Source organism: Pan paniscus, chromosome 3, assembly GCF_029289425.2.
Source record: "Pan paniscus chromosome 3, NHGRI_mPanPan1-v2.0_pri, whole genome shotgun sequence".
Classification (NCBI taxonomy): domain Eukaryota; kingdom Metazoa; phylum Chordata; class Mammalia; order Primates; family Hominidae; genus Pan; species Pan paniscus.
In genome coordinates, this window is record NC_073252.2 from 180,824,853 (window position 1) to 180,838,789 (window position 13,937).

Consider the following 13,937-nt stretch of genomic DNA (forward strand, 5'->3'; position numbering starts at 1 on the left):
ACAAGTTCATCAAGAAATTCTGGCTGGGTGTGGTGGCTCATTATTATTATCTCAGCCCTTTGAGAAGTCGAGGTGGGAGAATCACTTGAGGTCAGGAATTTGAGACCAACCTGGTCAACATAATAAGACCCCTTTTTTTAAATAAGAAAAATTAGCCAGGCATGGTGGCACATGCTTGTAGTCCCAGCTTCTCTGGAGGCTGAGGCAGGAGGATCACTTGAGCCCAGGAGTTTGAGGATACAGTGAGCATTGATCATGTCACTGCTCTCCAGCCTGGATGATACAGTGAGACCCTGTCTCAAAAAAAACAAAAAACAAAAAACAAAACAAAAAAACCCCACCAAACTAAAAGAGAGACTTATGTTCACTAATTTGTAAGAAATGCTTCCCTAACAAAGGGAAGCAGAGGGAGAGTCCTGAGCTCAAGCGATCTTCCTACTTCAGCTTCCTGAATAGCTGGGACTATAGGTATTCGCCAACATGCCCAGCTAATTTTATTTTATTTTATTTTATTTTATTTTATTTTATTTTTTTGAGAAGGAGTCTCACTCTGTCCCCCAGGCTGGAGTGCAGTGGCACAATCTCGGCTCACTGCAAGCTCCGCCTCCTGGGTTCATGCCATTCTCCTGCCTCAGCCTCACGAGTAGCCAGGACTACAGGTGTCCGCCACCACGCCCAGCTAATTTTTTTTGTATTTTTAGTAGAGACGGGGTTTCACTGTGTTAGCCAGGATGGTCTCGATCTCCTGACCTCGTGATCTGCCTGCCTTGGCCTCCCAAAGTGCTGGGATTACAGGCGTGAGCCACCGCGCCCAGCCTAATTTTTTATTTTTTATGGAGAAGAGGTCTCACTATGTTGCCCAGGCTGGTCGCAAACTCCTGGGATCCTTCCGCCTCAGCCTCCCAAAGTAGTGAGATTACAGATGTGAGCCACTGCACCCAGTCTGGATAATTTATAATGAACAAAAACTTATTTGGCTCATGGTTCTGGAGGCTGGAAAGTCCAAGATTGGGAGGCTGCATCTGATAAGGGCCTTCCTGCTGCATCATCACATGGCAGAATATATGGCATCACAAAGAAGCATGCACAGGAGACAGAGGAAAACTGGGCTGAAATCCCATGATAATTAACCCACCCTGACTATAACGGCATTAATTCATTCATGGAGCAGGGCCCTCACGACCTAATCACTTCTTAAAGGGCCCATCTCAGTACCATTGACATGAGTTTTGGAGGGGATGTTTAAACCACAGCACAGGGCAAAAAGGGCTACACAGACGGGCAGCTGGGCATGGGGTATTAGAGCCCAAGAGGGATCCGAAAAATGTCCACAGGGATGGGGAGTAAGACAAGCAGGGTGAAGATGGTGTCCCCATAGAGGAGTGTACCTTGTACCTGTGTGGGGTGTCAGAGCCCCAGAAGATGAGGAGATCATGTATATGAGAGGACGGGGGGCCCGGTATGGGTGCTAAGAAAGGGTGCCTGTGCAAGCGGGTGGCCTGTACGAGGTATATGAGCCCACCGAGGGGGTTGGCCAGGTGTGAGGTGTGGAGGCCTGAAGGTACAAGAAGGGCATCTCCTTGGGGAGGGGGCAGTGGCAGCCTCAGGAGATTGGCTATGTTCAGGGTGTTGACTAAATACATAAGTATTTTAAATTTAAGGAGAGTCAGGTTTCTCACTGTTGTAGAAGGGAGTTCTGAATATGGAAGGGAAACTGTATTACTTTGTTTAAATGCTGCTGATAAAGACATACCCAAGACTGAGCAATTTACTAAAGGAAGAGGCTTATTGAACTTACAATTCCACCTGGCTGGGGAGGCCTCACAATCATGGCATAAGGTGAAAGGCACATCTCACATGGTGGCAGACAAAGGAAGAGAGCTTGTTCAGGGAAACTCTTGTTTTTAAAGCCATCAGATCTTGTGAGACTCATTCACTATCACAAGAACAGTACAGGGAAGACCTGCCCCCATAATTCAATCACCTCCCACCAGGTTCCTTCCATGACACGTGGGAATTGCGGGAATTACAATTTAAGATGAGATTTGGATGGGGACACAGCCAAACCACATCATAAAACTAGAATGAATGCCGAGATGTTGGATTTGAATGGAAGGAATTTGGCGTGAACTTGTGGTTTTCAATAGGTAGATAAATACTATGTACCTAGACAGTGTCTAAACTCCGTCTACTAAGAGGGTGACACTCCAATAGCAATGAGTTCTCCTGGAAGCCCAGATCTAACTACCTTTTCCCACTAAAGGGAACTGGGGCCCTTGGAGAGATGACCTACTCCAGCTCTGGGATAGGGAAATCATAAGACGGCCAGAACATCTTCTCATATCAGAAGACAAGGAAGTGCTCAAAGAATGTGGGAGCCATGTTAAAGGACATAGGAGCCAGCTTGTGGCCAAAGGAGTTCCCACTGGCCAAATCTAAGACCATTTGAGCATGATTAAACAGTGATAGTGTAGTTTTCAGGAGCTAGGGAGACAGAGGAATGCAGTTAGTATTGATAGGTATAGAGTTTCAGTTGCAGAAGATGAAAAAGTTCTGGAAATGGATGATGATGATCATTGTACAACAGTGTGAATGTACTTAATGCCCCTGAATTGTACACTTAAAAATGGTTTAAAAAAAAATTTTGTTATGCACATGTTATGAGAATTTTTTAAATGATGGCAATAGAGTATAACACACTAAATAAAAAAATAATCCATGAGTCCTGCTGTGGACTGAATTGTGTGCCACCCCCCTGCAATTTACATGTTGAAGCCATAACCTCCCAGTGTGGTTGTATTTGGAATAAGGAAGTAATTAAGGGTGAATGAGGTCATAACGGTGGGGCCCTGATCTAATAGGATTAGTATCCTTATAAGAGAAGACACCAGAGAGCTTTCTTTTTCTTTGTGTCATGTGAAGACACAATGAGAAGGCGGCTGTCTAAAAGCCAGGGAATGAGCCCTCACCGAAACTAAATTTGCCAGCACCTCAATCTTGGGCTTCCCAGTCTCCAGAACTTCAAGAACATAAATTTCTGCTTTTTAGGCCACCCAGTCAACAGTATTTTGTTATGTCAGTCCAAGCTAAGACAAGCCCCTAATGATTTTTTTGTTTTGAGACAGAGTCTCACTCTGTTGCCCAGGCTGGAGTGCAGTGGCATGATCTCAGCTCACTGCCACCTCCACCTGCCAGGTTCAAGCAATTCTCCTCCTTCAGCCTCCTGAGTGGCTGGGATTATGGGCATGCACCATCACATCCTGCTAATTTTTGTATTTTGAGTAGACGTGGGGTTTCTCCATGTTGGCCAGGCTGGCCTCGAACTCCTGACCTCAAGTGATCCACCAACCTCAGCTTCCCAAAGTGCTGGGATTACAGGCATGAGCCACCACGTCCAGTGCCCCTAATGATTAAAAAAAAAATAGTAATAATGGCAGGAAGGGATAGGAAAAGTCTCCCCACATAAAGATGCTGGCTCAAAAATGTAGAAGACATCCTGCTGCTTTGGAGCTATCAATGTAATAATTAATTCAAGCATGGATCTTCAATGGATGTCAAATCCAATGAATGAAAGATTTGATGAGGAAGAGGATATCCATAGTTTTACCGTACCATCCCCACAGACAGTTATTAATTGCAGAGGGAAAAGACACCTTTAAAATGGTGTCAGATACACCTGTCAGGTACCACTTAATGATCAAATTTAGTATCACCAATGATGAGACAAAACTGACATTACGTACTTTTCAATGTGATGGAGGGAGAAGTATACAACCTCCCCATAAAGTTTTCTTAACAAAAATGCGAACCTGAATCTAATGAGGAAATACTCTAAAACCAAATTGTGGGATATTGGCCTAGATTCTATGTCGTTGTCAAGAAATATTTTTTTTTAAGGAGGTGAATGATCAAGATTAAAGGAGACTGAAGAGATATGACAACCAAGCTTAATGTGATGAGCTTGCCCAGATCCTGTTTTACACAAACAGACAAAAAAACAAAAAATAGTTACAGGGGGTGTCTTGAGGCAATGGAGGAGATTTTAATATGAGCTCTATATTAGTCTGTTATCATACTGCTATAAAGAATATATAGCCTGGGTAATTTATAAAGCAAACAGGTTTAATCGGCTCACGGTTCTGCAGGCTGTATAGGAAGCATGGCTGGGGAGGCCTCAGGAAACTTATTGATTATGGAAAAGGGTGAAGGGGAGGCAGGCATGTCTTACGTGGCCAGAACAGAAGAGAGGGAGAAGGGAGGGGTGCCACACACCTTTACATGACCAGATCTCATGACAACAGCTCACTCACTATCACCAGAACAGTACTCAGAGGAAACGCGCCCCCATGATCCAGTCACCTCCTACCAGGCCCCAGCTCCTGGAAATTACAATTCAACATCAGATATGGGCGGGGACACAAATCCAAACCATATTCAGCTGTATACTAGATAATATTTGCTGTATCAATTTTAATTTCTTAGGTTTGATAATATTGTAGTTATAGGCCGGGCACGGTGGCTCACGCTTGTAATCCTAGCACTTTCGGAGGCTGAGGTGGGTGGATCACCTGAGGTCAGGAGTTTGAGACCAGCCTGGCCATTATGGTGAAACCCCGTATCTACTAAAAATACAAAAATTAGCTGGGCATAGTGGCGGGTGCCTGTAATTCCAGCTACTCAGGAAGCTGAGGCAGGAGAATCGCTTGAACCCGGGAGGCAGAGGTTGCAGTGAGCCAAGATCGTGCCATTGCACTCCAGCCTGGGTAACAGAGTGAGACTCCGTCTAAAAAAAAAAAAAATGGTTATATAGGAGAATGGCCTTATTTTCAGTATTGAGGTATTTAGAAGTCAGGTGTCATGATGTCTATAATTTATTTTCAAATTGTTGAGCAAAAAACCCTACATCTCCATAGAGAGAAATAAAAGCAATGTGGTAAAATGGCAATCTCTCCTGGTGAATCTGGAACACAGATACATAGGTACTCATTTTATTATTGTTTCAAAGTTTCAACAATTTTCACATTTTTCAAATGAAAAAGAGTCTAACTCTCTTGGATGTGTCTCAAGAAATACATAGGTCAGATTTCTTACTTATTTTTTATTTTATTTTATTTATTTATTTATTTTTGAGACGGAATCTCGCTCTGTTGCCCAGGCTGGAGTGCAGTGCACGATCTCGGCTCACTGCAAGCTCTGCCTCCTGGGTTCACACCATTCTCCTGCCTCAGCCTCTGGAGTAGCTGGGACTATATGAGCCTGCCACCACACCTGCCTAATTTTTGTATTTTTAGTAAAGACGAGGTTTCACCCTCTTGCCCAGGCTGGACTTGAACTCGTGAGCTCAAGTGATCCTCCCACCTTGGCCTTCCAAAGTGCTGGGATTACAGGCATGAGCCACCATGCCCGGCCCAATCCTGTCTTTTAAAGAAGGTATTTTCCAGACTATAAAGTTGGAACAGAAAAAAAGGATGCAAATTAAAGATGGTCAAAGGAAAACAGAATCTCATATTATTTCGTTACATAAGAAATAATGTAAGCCAGATGCGGTGGCTCATGCTGTTATCCCAGCACTTTGGGAGGTTGAGACAGGAGGATTGCTTGAGGCAAGAAGTTCGAGACCAGCCTGGGCAACATAGTGAGATCCCCATCTCTATTTTTTATATAATTAAAAAAAAAAGAAAAAAGTACATGAATTATTCACCCTAAAGCCCTACCCTACAGAGAATACAAGAGGTGCCCTCTGAGACCCTCATATGTATATAAACGTGGTATTTGAACTTCTGCTTCTTTTTGCTAATGAGACAGATATTTTAAATGTTCACTTCTTTTTTTTTTTTCTAGCAACCACAAAATTTGCCCAATGTCGGTCTCCTACCTGCAGTAAATAAGGTAAAACAGAATCTGTTTGATGTTGCTTATTATTAAATGGGAATGACTTTTTGCCTAAGGTGTTGGTGTAATCATTAACTGCAAGGGAAGTGGTTATGGTAATTGAGGATTCTGGTTTGACCCAGCTCTGGGAATTTTTTTTTCTTTTTTTCTTTTTCTTTTTTTTTGAGACAGGGTCTCGCTCTGTTGCCCAGACCGGAGTGCAGTGGTGCAATCTTGGCTCACTGCAACATCCACCTCCCAGGCTCAAGCAATTCTTCTGCCTCAGCCTCTCGAATAGCTGGGATTACAGGCATGCGCCACCATACCTGGCTAATTTTTGTATTTTTAGTAGAGATGGGGTTTCACTATGTTGGCCAGGCTAGTCTCGAATTCCTGACCTCAAATGATCTACCCGCCTCGGCCTCCTGAAGTGCTGGGATTACAGGAGTGAGCCACCACGCTTGGCCAGCAGTGGGAATTTTTAAAGATCACATGCCTTTCTTCTTAAGGACTGTCTAGACAATAAAATTTAGAATTGCGGCTTGGGGTTACCTAATCACAATAATTAGAGATATTTGTTTTAACCAGTTCAGTTGCCAAGAAAAAAAAATGCCACTAGTTTGATTAAGAAACAAAGCACATTCTTTTATTTAGAATTTGAAAAGTGTATAATCCCTGATCTCCTTGAAGAAACAAGGGATATTAAAATATTGAAAACCAGTTCATCTTGTCCTACACAGAGCTGACTCACTAGCATAGTGAAGACGGTTCATACACTAACAACTAATTCTTACACACATAACTGAAAATGTAGACCACATTGTACAAAGAAATAAAATTATATCAAATTGTGGAAGGCCAAAAATAGGATTATAGATGGCTTACTTAATTCTATTTGACTTGCACTGATGTTTCCCTCCCAAGGTTCACTCCTGCATACTCAGTTCTCTACAGACTTTTAGATGATAGACATTCAGCCATATATTTGCAGTCCTGACCTTTGCTTCGAGCTTTAGTCCTGACCTTTAACTTTCTGCTGGGTATCTCTAATTTCTAAAGTCAACTGCATCTCAGATCCCCCTTTGGACTTCCTCATTTTTTCCAGCCCTTTGACAGTCTAAAATCTTAGATTCACCTCAGATTCCTCCTTCTAGCTTATTTGCCTCTCTCTTCTTAATCTAATCAGTTGCAAATTCTTGCCAAACCATTTCTTTTCATCCTTCATTGCCTTATTTCTGATCCAGACCTTATCTGTCTCATACCTGTACTATCACAACAGCCTCCTAACTGGATGGCTCCAGCCAGTCTTGGGCTCTTTCGTGCTAGCTTCATCTTTGAACTTTGCACACCCGTTTCTTTCCTCAAACATGCCCCGCCACGCCTGTCCATTTTAAACTCATGTCTATGCTCATCTCTCCCCATCCTTTTTCTTTAATGATTATTTACCTCATGATACTTCTCTGATGGATCTCCCTGACAGCACTAATCCTCTATAAGAATTTCCTTCCTTTACTATCTGTGTTCTTCCTTTGACAGGAAGGAAGTGTACAGGAGGCTGTGTTCTTTACATGATCGGCCCCATCTCCAGAACTGACTGGATTGTAACGCCACTGAACTTAGCCAGCCAAGTGTCTTTTTGCACCTTGCTTTTTTTCACTTAACATATACTGGAGATCTCTCCTTACCAGCACATATATGTTTATCTAATGCTTTTAAAATGCTTGCTAACTATGGATAATTCATAATTTATTTAATTAGTCCCTTACCGATGGCTACTGGTGGTTTTTCTGGCTTTGTTATTATCAAACACGCTTCAGTGAATATCCTTGTATATCTTGAGCAACTTTAATGTCACAGGAAAATAATTGTACTGGGATTGCTGGATTAAAGGTGTGTGTGTGTGTGTGTGTTTACATATAAACATTTTTTTTAAGAGGTAGGGTCTCCTTATGTTGCCCAGGCTGGAGTGCAGTGGCTATTCAAAGGCACGGTTATAGTGCCTTGAACTCCTAGCCTCAAGTGATTTTCTTGCCTCAGCCTCCTGAGCAGCTGGGACTATAGGTGTGCTTGATATATTTTATTTTTATTTTATTTTTTTTAGATGGAGTATTGCTCTGTTGCCCAGGCTGGAGTGCAGTGGCAGGATCTCGGCCCACTGCAACCTCCACCTCCCAGGTTCAAGCGATTCTCCAGCCTCAGCCTCCCGAGTAGCTGGGATTACAGCTGCCTGCCACCACACCTGACTAATTTTTGTATTTTTTAGCACAGACGGGGTTTTGCCATGTTGGCCGGGCTGGTCTCGAACCCCTGACCTCAGGTGATCCGCCCACCTCAGCCTCCCAAAGTGCTGAGATTACAGGCGTGAACCACCACGCCCGGCCCACCTGATATCTTTTAAATTTGTACATAATAGAATTATCTTTTAAAATATTTTTCACTGTCTACTCCCATTTTTGATATTACTAATTTTCCTGCCACTCAAGATTAGGACATTGACAGTGGGAGCTTTGTTTATGGTGGCTTATCCCCACGGATTTAGCGCTGGAGAGAAAACGTAAAGCTAGGAGAAAAGAACATTTTGAAAGCCACAGAATAGGCTCTTCAGCGGCTAGAACACGGTTCCAGGCTAGGGCAATATGGCGTCCTGGACACCGGATTGCATCATCTTTCTTTGCCAAGGATCATCTGGAGCTCAAATCAAATCTAAATGTGTCCACCTCTAAAATGGGGATAATCTTCATGTTTCTTTTCCTTTTACAGATATAAATGCAATTTCATTGTCTTGACCGTTAGGAATTCTCTGAAGGTCTGTTACTACGTAAATTGTGTGAACTCCGAACAGCAGAGTTCAAACTTGATCAGAACAAAAAAGGCTAGAGAGTGGCAACTCTCCTTTCCGTCATTTTAATGGCTTTTGTATGACCAAATGTTTCCTTGCCAGTCACTGGGGAAGAAGCAGCGAGCTTGTCTCTTAATTGCTTTAGAGTTCTGTTTGTCTATTTAGCGTTTCTTTTTGAAGTCTGAAGATTTATGGAACAATAAACGTCATTTAATGCTGCGTGCTATTTTGGATTCCTCACTGGTTTTAGAATTTGGGTAAAACTACTTAGCTGAAAGTTTAACAAATTTGAAATTACAAGTATTGTAGAATAGTTCATCTCAGTGACATAAAATTACGGCAGCAGCAAAGTGTGTTACTTTGTTTTTTTTTAATAGTAAGATGTAGACATTTTAGTATAACAAATGTTTTCAAGTTGTTTGGGAAATAAATAAGCTAGGAAGCAAGGTTTAAATAAGAATGGTTTGGTTTGGTGCTGAATGATGTTGTTAGTACACCGCAATTCAAGTGTTGGCTATGCATTTGGGCCAATTTAGGGAAGTCCAAAACAACGCACATTCGCTCAGTAGTGTGAGAGATTAATTGTAGGCAGGTCCCATCTTTTTTACAGTATTCAAACGTTCAACCTTAAGACCCCACCAGGGCGTCTCATTCCACCGGGAACTAGAGAAGCTTGACTTGTGTGATCACCTCCTGATGAATGGACTGGGGCGGAACACAGATCCGGAGGTGGGGGCTTCTCTTCACCAAGCGCAAAGCCTACCTTCCAGAAGGCTGGCTGCACAAGCGGCCGCCCTAAATGCGGTCAAATTCGCCGTGGGTGCCTTCCTTCCCTACCTCCGGCCCACTCTGGTTGCTCCTTCCCAGGTGCTCCAAGCTCTCCAGAGTTTCTGGTGGTTTAAAGTTTCCGCTTCACGCCCAGACTGCTCTAAGGGCAAACACGACCCCTTTCCTCTTCTAGGACCCCTTCCGTGAAGTCTGTTCCAACCCTGAGCCTCTCCACCTTCGAGATTGGCCGCAGATGCCCCGACGGGATGGCCTGGGGAGCCGAAAGCTGTCCCCAGCCCCGGACAGCTACTGCCCACGCCGCGCAGGCCAGCCTCACACAGTAGCGAATCTCCTTCACGCGACTTCCTCGCAGGCCTGTGAACCCGCAGGGGAGGCGGAGGTCGGTTCAAACCCTGCGAGAGCCCCTGCCCAGCGCGGAGTCCTGCACACGGGGGAAAGTCCTTACGCATTAACGGGCAGGATTAAACGACTTCACACCACGAGGTGCAAGACTGGGCTTCGGGGCCTTCCTCGGTGTTGCTATTTTAAAAGAAGCTGCTCAGTAACCCAGAAGAAGATGACGGGGGACGGTGGTGTAGACCCGGCTGGAGAGGAGTCCAGGGCCTGGGAGGCGCCCCCTCTGACTGAGGGGCTGGGGACCCTGAAGCTTGGGGTCCAGGCCCCGCCAGCGCTGCACCCGGCATTGTCCCGCCTGGGGCAGGCGTCCGGTCCCTCGGCAGTGCGGGCCAGCACGTAGTAGCTGCTGAATAAATAAATGCCTATGCAACAGGGAACGTCCCGGCCCACCCCGGCCGGGCCAGGGCCTAGGAAGGGCGGGCGTCCGGCGCCGCCGTGGGTCCCTCCGGCGTGGCCGCCCACACCTCCTGGCCACGGCGGGGCTGCGGTGGGGGGACATCCTGGGGCGGGCGGCTGGACGGAAGGGACTAGAGTCGGGGCGCGTCCACGGCCAACCGCCCCGAACCCAGCAGGGGAGGCCAGGGACCAGGAGCTTCCGGGGCCCCGCGGCTGGAGCGCCCGGACGCGAAGGGGCGGCGGGTGACTTGGGGCGCGGTGCGGGCGGCTACAGGGCCGGACGGGAGTTCCTCCGCTTTCCGCCGCGCGGCTCGCGGTCTCAGCCGAGGTCATCGAGGGCCAGGAGCCCTGCGGAGGCCCCGCCGTCCCGGACCCACCGACGCACTCCCAGGGCTTGGCGCTTTCCCACCACCCCGGACCGCCCTTGGGGTGCCGGAGGGGCTCGGGGCGCGGCGTGGGGAGCCTTTGTGCCCTCTCCGCTTGTTGAGGTTTTTTCTCCGGAGGAGAGCTCCCCGCCCGCCACCCCTTTCCTCTCGAAAGTTTTGTGGTTTCCCTAGAAGACGAAAGAGGTTGAGAAGGTTGCGGAGACTTTTGCAATCTTCCCCGTCCAGAAACTCTAAAACCTCTCGGCGTTTGGCCCAGGGGAGCTATCTGGGGTCAAGGGGAGGGAGCTGGCCGCACATTCCTTCGCCCGCCTTCCTCCCACCTGGAGCCGCGGCCCCGCTGGGGCAGTGCGTCCGAGCTGGTGCGGCGACGCCGGCAGCGGCGGGGTTAAGCTCAGGAATGCGGCGCGAGGAATGCGCATGCAGATAAGGCGGGCGGGCGCATGCTAATCGCATGCAAATGAGGGGCCCGCCGCTGCCGCGGCAGCGCCGCAGCTTCCCGGATCCGAGCCCAGACGGCGGCGGCTCCGGCAGCCTGGGCGCCGCGACCCTCGGCGGCCACAGGGGGACGGGGCGGAGGAGGAGGAAGAGGCGGAGGCAGCGGCGGCGAGGGGGAGGAGGGTTCGCTCGCCGGCTCCGACGCAGACATGGTGGACTGATCCCCAGCGGGGCCGCGAACAGCGTTTCCTGAGGCACCTCCCGCGCGTGGTTCCGCCGCGCCCCGCGCCCTGCGCCCCTCAGCCCCTCGCCGGCGCCCGCGTCGCGGGTTGGCAGCCTAGCCCGGCAGCCGCGTTCCCGCCGCGTCCCGCGCCCGGTACCTATGGAGGCGCCGCTCGCCGGCGAGGCCGCCGACCATGCCTAGGAGGGCCGGGAGCGGTCAGCTGCCGCTGCCCCGGGGCTGGGAGGAGGCCAGGGACTACGACGGCAAGGTCTTCTACATCGACCACAACACCAGGAGGACCAGCTGGATCGACCCCCGGGACAGGTGGGCGCCGGCCGCGGGGGCGCGGGCCCGTTCGGACACGGCGGCTGTTGTCCCGGAGACCCGGCCGCGCGGGGGGCGGGGGCGGCGCCGGCCCGCGGTGCCCCGAGGGGTCCCGGGAGGGATGTGGGGCTGGCTGCTCCGGCGGGGCCGAGGAGCCGCCCGTACCCGGGCTCCTCCGCCCACCGGCTTCCCGACGCCCCTCCGGGGACCCTGCGACACGCCCGGCCCCGAGGCAAGGCTGGAGTCGCTGCCCCGGGCCGACGCCGCACGCCAGGCTAACGGACCCGAGGGGCCACCTGAGCCCTGTTAGGAACTTCCCTAGGCTTCGAGGTGCCCACGTGGAGGCTGCAGGACACCTTCGGCCTCTGGGCAGCGGGGGTGGGCTAGGGCCTCACTGCCAGTTGGGGAACGAGCCCTCCGGGCCACCTGTGGCATCCCTCAGGCCGCTCTTGGCGCGGGAGCCTGGGCTGCGAGCTCTTGGCGGGGGCGCCCAGACTGGCCGGAGGTCCCGAGCTGGGAAGGGGCTCCCGCCCCCCGCCGGGCCCTGCTAGTGGGTGTGACTGACTTTGCCCCTCAGAGTTTAAAAACGCGCGTTTGGGGGTTTCCCTGTCTGTCGTTATTCTTCACCTGAAAACTTGAACCGACTCCCAGATCGGGAACAGGCATATTCTGTTTGGAAGGGAGATGCAGTGAAATTAACGTTGGGTATTGAGGCACTCTGATTTGCGCTTAGCCTGGTTTCTTTGTTTTTTGTTTTTTAAATTAGTTCAGGAACTGAAGGTTCACAAATGTTTCTGTGTCCCATATTTTTTTACCCTTAAAATTTCTTAGAATTATTGTAAGAATAATAGGAGGTATTCCTAATTATAAATTTGTAAATTATCCATTAAGGAGATATTCCTAATTGTAAATTTAAATAACGTGCCACCAGGGATAACTTTGACATTTGGACTTTTGTCATTTCTGAAAATTATAACTTTTTATTGAATGTGGCCCTTTGGGCTTTATATACTTTTTAGGTGCTTCTCCTATTTAACATTTTCCCTTTTCTCAATTTGAAGCTGAAATACCTAACTACTTTATAGTCTCAGTTACTTTTGCCCTAAAAATGTTGTTTTTGAAAGCTACTAAAAGGCAATTACAAGAAAGTTATAAATAACATTATAAATTTATGGAACAATCCTTGTTCAATTATCCATGAAGCTACGGGCCTAGGTTTCCCTCCTGAAATGAGAAAAGGCACCTGTGCTGAGGTTCGGTCTTGCCGCAGCCTGGCTGCCTGTTGCTGGCCTGATGAAAATTGTGACAGGCATCACACCTTCCCAGTGTCTCCAGACGTGCTAGTTGTTGTCGTAAACTTCACGCTCCAAGCCAGTTATTTGACTTATGCTATTGCACTTTGAAACTACTTAACAGATAGTAAATGTCAGTGCTGATGGTGTGCACCCAACTGCGGCTTTTAAGGCACCTGTATAAATATTTGACTTTTACAGTTGTGTGGTAATTCTTTCTGCTTTCTGATACTTGGAGTTTCAGGTAATTGAAATAGCAATAAATTCTTGAAATATTTAGGCATTCTAGGTTCTCTTCTCCTTCGGTTTACATGCTTTACTATATTATCTCAGTTGTGTTTACCGGAAAGGATTACAAGAATATGTAATGTCTGGGTAAAGTAAATAGAAAGTGGAGTGAAATTATATGACTTGGCGTATCCATATCACTACTTTTTTCACAAGTCAAGCATGTCCTTTATTTTAAACTCTTAATGGATTAGTAATTATTATGAACTATTTTCAGGAAACTGGATAAACAATTCATTGGATAGGGACAAATAGTTTTGACTAAGATAGCTTTTTATTTTTCCAATTTTCCTTGCAGCTGTTAGGTCTTAAATATTCAGAGACATAAATTTGACGACTTACAAATATTTCTGGATCTCAGAGTTTTAAAAGATATTCTGTTGAGATCAGAGTCACCATTATATACTCAGTTTAAATTTGATTATATTTTCTTTTAGGGCAATTAAGTGACTAAATCTTACTAAATAGAGTAAGAGCTGATGGGAACGTATATTTGGAGTAACTATTAACTCCTGTCAGTTTTGTTACACACTTACCAAACATATAGAAAGAGAGATGTTACACAGGCCAATAGGAGTGTGTGGATTCTTCTGCAGGATCAACTTACAAATTCTGAAAGAAAAACAACTTAATATACTATGGGTCTGCAGTAATTTTGAACTGTTTAAGCCATTTAATTAGAATGGTCACGATGATTT

At 47.2% G+C, this 13,937-nt stretch overlaps 2 protein-coding genes and 1 pseudogene across 3 annotated transcripts in view; 1 reads left to right on the top strand and 2 right to left on the bottom strand.

Moving 5' to 3' along the window:
* Positions 1-9,069: 9,069 nt before the first annotated feature.
* Positions 9,070-10,624, bottom strand: LOC100967942 (putative uncharacterized protein WWC2-AS2; annotated as a pseudogene).
* Positions 9,070-11,530, bottom strand: LOC134730326 (uncharacterized). The gene is made up of 2 exons (XM_063604070.1): positions 11,524-11,530; positions 9,070-11,492 (listed from the first exon to the last, which is right to left on the bottom strand). The coding sequence occupies exons 1-2, from the start codon at positions 11,528-11,530 to the stop codon at positions 10,939-10,941; spliced, it is 561 nt and encodes a 186-aa protein (XP_063460140.1). The 3' UTR covers positions 9,070-10,938.
* Positions 10,923-13,937, top strand: part of WWC2 (WW and C2 domain containing 2) — a 215,091-nt gene continuing 212,076 nt past the window's right edge. For both annotated transcript variants that reach the window (XM_034959460.3, XM_034959461.3), the window contains exon 1: positions 10,923-11,659. In XM_034959460.3, the coding sequence (XP_034815351.3) occupies positions 11,529-11,659 (131 nt within the window). In that variant the 5' untranslated portion in view covers positions 10,923-11,528. The remainder of the gene's footprint in view (positions 11,660-13,937) is intronic.